Source organism: Crinia signifera, chromosome 2, assembly GCF_055691185.1.
Source record: "Crinia signifera chromosome 2, ASM5569118v1, whole genome shotgun sequence".
In the NCBI taxonomy this organism is placed as follows: Eukaryota; Metazoa; Chordata; class Amphibia; order Anura; family Myobatrachidae; genus Crinia; species Crinia signifera.
In genome coordinates this window covers 322,667,358-322,675,725 of record NC_139218.1, presented here as the reverse complement: position 1 = coordinate 322,675,725, position 8,368 = coordinate 322,667,358, and the positions used below count along the sequence as shown (strand labels likewise).

The following is an 8,368-nucleotide window of genomic DNA, read 5'->3' as shown; positions in this document are numbered from 1 at the left end:
GCAAATATAAAATACATCCTTGACTGCACTGCACTGATTAAGGGTGTACGTGGCTTGTTTGTCTTTCAATGAATGTCTTTGCATCTAAAATTACAAATGAGAATGGAACTTTTTCTATTGCACAGTTTAAATCCAAAGATCTGTAAAGTATCAGATTTGAAAAATACAATAAACCAAATACATAGTACAATAGTACAAGGTGCAATCTAGAGTGTATGTGACAATAACAGAGCTGTAAAACAAATCTCCTGCTTCTACTGTAAGCACATATTACAGTACACACTTCTTATTGGTTATAAACTTGTGTTAGCTGTGCACGTGAGTTGGTGTCACTTTATGTATATGGGGTGTTTATAACAGGCCATGGTCAATTACTGTTTTAATCATAGATGGTCTATGCCCGATGTATAATACTGTTATCAACAATGGTGGAGTATTTTTTTTTTCCCTCAAAGGTTCTAGGACCCAAAGCAGCACCTGCCAAGCCCCGGAATATGATTTGTCCGCAGCCCATTGGATGGTAAAGCAGGAGTGAACATCGGTGGGTGAAACCCCCAATGGTTCTCTTGTACCATTTTTTTCCTGCAAATATAACCCAGTTTATGGCTGGGCAACCTGGCATTTTAGCACGGGTTAAAAATGGGTCAGACCTTTTTCCACTGTATTTAAATTGGCAACCTGGGTTCAGTGTGAAAGGAGCTCACCTGGGTTGGACCTGGATTTGCAATGTGAAAGTGGTATTGCAGTTGGTTTCACACCATCAAGATTAGCCATCAACGGTGACCATTGATGGTTATCCCTAATTTGTAATGAGTAGCACATTGTGCAATCTTAGGGCTCAATTCAATAAATGGCAATGGGGGTGAGTTACCATTGTAACTTGTGTAGAAAGGATAGTAATGGCTTCGGATTTCTCAGAGAACTCGCTATGGGACTGCAAACAAATGTCCATGGATCTGGAGCTACTGTAACTGCAGCATATGAACACACTTACTTGTGGCTGTAAGTCATGGCCAATGGAACTGAGCCCTAATAACCTTCCTGACAGGCCGACGCTCCTATTTCCCTTTTTGCCTCACCACTGTGATTCTAGGAGAGATATAGGTACTTGTTTCCTATCTGGGCGCCCGCTAAGTTAATTGCGCACCATGCTATTCTCCGTAGAGAAATCGGATCGCATCGCATCGTACACATACACGATATTGAACGATGCGATGCGATGCGATCCGATTCGATTTCCCATAGGAAACAATGTTAAATGGCTCAATTTAGCCAAATTATCATAGGAACAATAGTAAATGGACCAAAAACACCCCTGAACATTGAAATGTCCCCCCAAAAGTAGTTGACGCCACCCCGCCATCAACGTGAACCCGAAGCGTGGCGAGCGCAGCGAGCCCGCGAGGGGCGGCGGTACGCGTCCTCCGACCTTTTCATGCCCTACTATCCACGTCGGCGTGGAGTGAGAATAGAATAGTGTGGCGAGCGCAGCGAGCCACCGAGCCCCGCGAGGGGACGCGGATACCTTCACAGGTAAACGCGTCCCTTCGCGGGCTTCCCAGGTGTCCGCGTCGCCATGGACACCTGGGAAGCCCGCGAGGGGACGCGTATAACTGTGAAGGTATCCGCGTCCCCTCGCGGGGCTCGCTGCGCTCGCCACGCTTCGGGCTCGGTGGCTCGCTGCGCTCGCCACACTATTCTATTCTCACTCCACGCCGACGTGGATAGTAGGGCATGAAAAGGTCGGAGGACGCGTACCGCCGCCCCTTGCGGGCTCGCTGCGCTCGCCACGCTTCGGGTTCACGTTGATGGCGGGGTGGCGTCAACTACTTTTGGGGGGACATTTCAATGTTCAGGGGTGTTTTTGGCCCATTTACTATTGTTCCTATGAGAATTTGGCTAAATTGAGCCATTTCACATTGTTTCCTATGGGAAATCGAATCGGATCGCATCGCATCGCATCGCATCGTTCAATATTGTGTATGTGTACGATGCGATGCGATCCGATTTCATTACGGTGCCGTACGTAGAAAACCTGGGCGCCCAGATAGGAAACAAGTACCGAGATATATATAAAGCTATGTAGAGAGAAAAGATGGAGAATTTGCCCAAAGCAACCAATGATCTTCTGCAGTATCACAGGCAGTATCACTTTACTTCAGCAGCACGCTCACTATCTTAAGGCATGAACCTTGGTCAGTGGTAGAGGTTAAGCAAATATGAAATCTAAATCCCAATGTACTAAGTAACATATAACTATAAAGAAATGTGTTAATGACATGAAACAGAATCACCTGCTGCATATAGCTGCTGCAATTACTGCTGATGAGGGTTATTCAGTCCTGCTCGCTGCTGTGCAAAATTGCAGTGTGCTGTGATCAGATAGCTGCAGGGCAGCCCAGACAGTGTCAAAACTCAACCTATGCAGGTCTGTGAATGGCTTGCAAAAATATCGCCGGCCGGCTGCATATTAATTTGCAACTCACTCACCATCTAATGTTTTTTTTTTTTTTTTCACAAGTCTGCAATAGACTGATCAAGGACAGAACTGAAGTCCCACGCCCACCCTGAAAATGCTTGGGTGCACCTGTGATATCTGGACACTTTAAGAAACCAGACAATTACCACCCACAAATGGTGACTTCCTGTCAGTGAAACTACGGGCGAGTAGCAAATAAAAATAAAAAAATCATAGAATTTTGTTGCCGACACGCATATGCACTGTGATCCGTACGCATGGGCAGTCATTTGCTCAGCTCTGGATAACACCCAATTTGTTTGTTTGTAGTCAGTAAACGGAAAATACAAGTCTACTTTCTTTTCTTTTTTTTTTAATTTTTAACCCTTTAATACCCCGTAATCACTGCCGCAAAAACCCGGGTATTTGCCAGAGCGAGCGGTAATTTCTCGTGTCGAATCTCTGTGTGAAAGGGTCTTTGGGAAAATCACACACAGGGTTTTTCCTGGGTAATATACAGATGTACGTCAGTCTGAACGGCACAGACCCGTGTTTTTCACACATGATGCCAAAAACCAAGCTCATTGGGGGATGTAATCAGGTGACATGTGACGTCCATTAAATGCTGCGCAGAGGAGAGCAGAGATGGCGCACTGGAGGGATGAGGAAGTGTTGGAGCTCCTGGCTGTGAGAGGAGGAGATCAAAAAGCAAGTCACCGGCACAGTGAAGGACTCCACAGTTTATTATAACATCGCCAAAATCCTGTCTGCCCGTGGCATCAAAAAAACACAGCAACAGGTAGTAAATCAACTGAAAGCCCTGCGCAAGCAGCACTCTAAGGTCCATGACCTAAAAAGGAGGAAGAGTGGTGGGGCCTGTATGGACTGGCCATTTTATGACCAGTGCAATGTAATCTTTGGGAACTCTGCACTGGCTAACCCAATTTCACTGTCCTCCTCCAGCACTTTTGCTGGCAGTGCAGCAAGTGTGTGCGAAGATAATGCAGCAGCAGCAACAGCATCACCCATTGACCTGGAGGCCATAGATAGTGAAATGGATTCCTGCTCAGTCCAAGATGAAGTCCTGGAAACATCAGTTCTGTTGCAGAATTCCACAGTGGGTGAAGCATCATCACTGCCGGCAGGGCAGCGACCACCATCAGCGTCCCCATCAGCGTCTGGAACAGCGCACCGAGCTGAAGGTAGTGCAGCCCGTGAAGCGACGCACCGAACCGAGAGTCCACGTCCGCAGTTACGCAGCAACGGTAAGTTTTTTTCATAATTTTCCACACACCAATATTACATAGTCCACAGTTTAGGAGGGAACAGGCCTCAAGCATGTATCGGCCAACACTGCTTTTTTATTAATGTATTTTTATCAAATTAACACCAACATGCATGTGTGTAGTAGGGATTTGATTCAGGCCTGTCAGCAAAAATGCTAACAGGTCTGAATGAGAAGTCGGCCGCAATCCCCCCCTGACCAGCCTGAACCTGGTATGCAGTCCTTATGGTGGGTTCCTAGTGTATAGCCACCAACAATGTATTTTTGAAAGGTGCAGAAATATCAATATTATTATCAATATCGACTGCCGTGACCCCCACATTGAATACCCCCCATACAGGCTGCTGTACTAATGTGTTGTGTTTGTTCTTCCCATAGTTTATAATGTTCCACAACGGAAGAAGCGGGCCACAAAGATGGAACAAGCCACAAAGGCAATGACCGCCGTAATGCTCGAACACCTGAAGGAAAGCATGCAAGCGCATGAAGATGCTCACCTCCAGCGATTTATGGAGAATGAGCAAGAGCTACAGAACTCTTTCCTTACAGCGATTGTTGGTATGCATGAGCGTATAAATCGCAAGAATAGAGAGACACAAATGGAGTTCCTTAATAGCCTTTTATGTAGGACACAAGGCTATGCACAGCCCCAGCCACCACGTAATATGTTTGAGGGTAGTAGTCCAATGTATAGCAGAGGGCAAACAATTTTTGGTACTTGTTTCCTAGCACGGCGCCACCGATTTTGATTGTATCCATCGGGTCGGAAAAATCGGGTCGATCGCATCGCATGCCAACCAAATCGTATGCGATGCAATCGACCCGATTTTTACATTGGAATCAATGTAAAATGGTCCCTGAGACCCGATTTTACATTGATTTCAATGTAAAAAGCCCCAAAACCCCCCATTTTAATACTAAACCCCCCCTCATGTTTCAAATGCCCCCCATTGTTAACGCCACCCCACTATTGACGCCAACCTGAAGCGTGGCGAGCGGCAGCGGTATGCGTCCTCCGACCTTTTCATATCCCTACTATCCACGTCGAAGTAGAGTCGATTTTATACAATGTGGCGAGCCCCTGCGAGGGGATGCGGATACCTGCTTTACAGGTATCCGCGTCCGCTCGCCACACTATATAAAATCAACTCCACACCGATGTGGATAGTAGGGGTATGAAAAGGTCGGAGGACGCGTACCGCCGCCCCTCGCGGGCTTGCTGCGCTCGCCACGCTTTGGGTTGGCGTCAATAGTGGGGTGGCGTTAACAATGGGGGGGGGGGCATTAAACATAATTTTTAACCATATTCAATGTGAAATGGGCCATATTGGCCCATTTCACATTGTCACCTATGTAAAATTAGGTTGATCGCGTTGATTATAATGGGCTGCGACCGACGCGATCAACACGATTTTCACTTAAAAAAAAATTAACATCGTTCCCTATGGGAAAATCGGGTTGATCGCGTTGGTCGCATCGTGGCCCCTTATTAGCGATGGACGCGATCAACCCGATTTTGTCTTTCACCGGCAAATTTGCTGGTGATTGACACAAAATCGGGTCCATCACGTTGATTGTATGCCTTAAGTGCCTTAATCTTAAGGCATTCAATCAACGAGATGGGCGCCGTGCTAGGAAGCATGGTGGCACACAGCATGTCGCACCCTCCACTGATGCCACATCATTTCCCTGATTATCCGGCTGGAACACAACACCATCCGCCAAATCCTCGCAGGGCCCCTGAGTATACAGCTGGAACAGCACACCCTCCACCAAATCCTCGCAGGGCCCCTGAGTATACAGCTGGAACAGCACACCCTCCACCAAATTCTCGCCAGGCCCCTGAGTATACAGCTGGAACACCACACCCAGCAACTACTCGCTGTGCCCCTGAGTATGCGGGTGCTCCACATAGTGACGAGCAGCTTGCATCTGCCCAAAGCCTTGTCTACCCCTGTTACTTAAGCTCCGTACACACGAGTGGAGATATATTGCCCAGCAATATATTGCTAGCAATATATTCCTGAGCAATATATTGCCCAGTGTCTCCTTTGCATCAGCGACCAGAGATGGTCGCTGATGAAAAGGAACCTCTGCTGGGGGAGCTGCAGAGGTAATTAGCTGGTCGCAGGAGCTTGCGATTACAATGGGGCAGAAAACGGGAGCGCGCATCCGGCAATTTATCGCTGGTGCGCACTCCAATCACTGGCAATATGGTCGCCTGCGATCATATTCCCAGCGATTATAGCCCCTATCGCCCCCGTGTGTACACAGCACAAGAGTTGTAAAACTGTTTACATGTCTGTTCGGCCGGCCAGTACACATGTAATGTTAGGCATTATTTAAAAGTGCTAAAGTTTTATATTATTTTTTTTTATATGGAAATTGTTTATCTATATGTTCACACAAAACAGTAGGTTTTGTAGTGAAAAGCACTTTATTGTACATATGAATAAATATGTACATAAAAACAGAAATGTCTTGTCATTATTATTTTTTTATTAAATGGGGTAATAGCCATGATAAAATCAATGCAGTGTGCTGGGGAAAAAAGGCATCTTTAAATGACATCATCTTTAGTCAGCCAATAAAAGCTGCTTTTTAAACAGCCAATCATAGCAATTTTTACAAATTTCCCAACAGCCAATCAAAGCTGCTATTACATTCCACACACTTGTTGGCAGGCAGACCAGGGCAAGCAGTGTGAAAGGGGCAGACACAGGAAATTCCCGGGTCTGAGGTGCAGTATGAAGGGGGTCTGTGAGCTGAGATGTTCTGTGCCCTGCCAAAAAACTGGCAAGAAAAACCCAGGATTTTTCAGGGGCGGCAATGAGAACATGGTATTAATGTGAACATTACCAAGCAAACATTTTTATTTACCATAATGACCTGTAATGTTTACACACTATGTAGGACTTTATATAACAAATGTGAGCAAAGCCGGCATGTTTAGCAGATATTTTGTACATCTCTCACGGATGTTGGCACGGAAAGGGTTAATATTTATCTAGGATAGATCTAGTGATCGGCAATGCTGTAGGTATACCCTAAAATTTACCCAGTGGACTATTGGCAGTTGGCCAGACACTGAAAAGCAGTGATCCTATTTGAGACCGACAGCATATACTACTTGCTTTCATTCTAGGGTTATTTTGGGCTTTGTTCTGTAATCCTTTTAATGTGCCAGTATCGGATGTAAATCAGATAAGTAGCTCACCAGAAAAAGCCTCCTTCCTAAGCTACATGCAAGTGGTGAGGGTTCGAGTTGAAAATAAACATATTACTAAGAACACAGGCCCCAAGCGCGGGTTACACTTTCTTGGCAGCAGGCACAGAGTATGATCCAACTGAACCCTTGTGTCACAGTGATATATTTAGCTTGCACAACTTGTTTAGTGAAACATGCCTATTAATCTTTCTCCCATAGTTTAGAGCAGGCATTCCCAACCACGGTCCTAAAGGCACACCAACAGTGCAGTTTTTACTGATATCCAGGCTTGAGCACAGGTGACTTAATTAGTACCTGAGTGATTCTGATTAAACCATCTGTGCTGAAGCCTGGATATCACTAAAACCTGCACTGTTGGTGTGCCTTGAGGACCATGGTTGGGAATGCCTGGTCTTAAGGTGCGTACACAGGGGGGGCAATATTGCCCGCGATGGGAGTGTGCACTGGCGATATATATCGCCGGATGCGCGCTCCCGTTTTTTCCCCCGTAGTGATCGCTAGTCACAGGAACCTGCTCCTGTGACCAGCTGATTTCCACTGCCAGGCTCCCCCCGGCAGTTTCTTTTTCATCAGCGACCATCTCTGGTCGCTGATGCAAATGGGATACTGAGCGATATATCACTCAGCGATATATATTGCTCTGCAATATATCGCTGCCGTGTGTACGCACCTTAGGTAATACCCACTAATCAGGATTATTTTCTGATTTTAGCATTCATCTGCAAATTATTTTGCACAAGATTAGAATATAAATCTTTTTGGTTTGTTTTAAAAGTGAGACTGTTATCTGGAGATTATGGGGTGCCCAAACATATTCTATATTTTATTGTCCAGAATTGTGGCGGCAAAAGAATGGGGACAAGGGCAGTTAAATGAATAGCATGTGAGTTTTCCAATTCCATAATGAATAATTTTGTAGCATCTAAAGCTGGGTACACATTATGGGATTTGCTGTGCAATCACGGTACCTACAACCATCATTATATAGTGTGTATACACAGTCGATCATTTGATGAATTGTATGGTCACTTGCCCCCTTGAAGTTAGGATAGAAACATCATTTTAATTTAGCGGCCTAGATGACTCACCGGAACGAAGATTATTTTTAAAAGATCCAGATATTGTCCGGCTTCAAGCAGGACGGCCGCGTGAGGAGAGAGCTCCGTGGTCGGCGAGGAGGGCGGCACCCCTAACCCGCCGGATCGCGCTCCCCGCAGCCTCACACTAGCGGCAGACCGTGCAGGAAGCCAGCGGGAAGGGAAGGGAGCGGTTCTTACCTCCCATGCCTCAGCGCCAGACCCGCCGCACATCAGTGAAGCCGCAGACACCGGCATCCAAAATGGCGGCCGCGCCTTCTCCCCCGGCTGCTGTGGTCCCTGCTAAGAAGCAGACAGCG

At 46.4% G+C, this 8,368-nt stretch overlaps 1 protein-coding gene across 1 annotated transcript; it reads left to right on the top strand.

Annotated features, from left to right (window-relative positions):
• Positions 1–2,713: 2,713 nt before the first annotated feature.
• On the top strand, positions 2,714–4,496 carry LOC146059094 (uncharacterized). Its single transcript, XM_083171218.1, has 2 exons — positions 2,714–3,723; positions 4,122–4,496. Exons 1-2 carry the CDS (start codon positions 3,339–3,341, stop codon positions 4,490–4,492), a joined length of 756 nt encoding a protein of 251 aa, XP_083027344.1. The 5' UTR covers positions 2,714–3,338; the 3' UTR covers positions 4,493–4,496.
• The last annotated feature ends 3,872 nt before the right edge of the window (positions 4,497–8,368 follow it).

Coding starts and splice junctions, on each gene's coding strand:
- LOC146059094 (XM_083171218.1), top strand. CDS start 3,339: ATGGACTGGCCATTTTATGACCAGTGCAATGTAATCTTTGGGAACTCT. Junction 3,724..4,121: donor TCCGCAGTTACGCAGCAACG/GTAAGTTTTTTT, acceptor TTCTTCCCATAG/TTTATAATGTTCCACAACGG.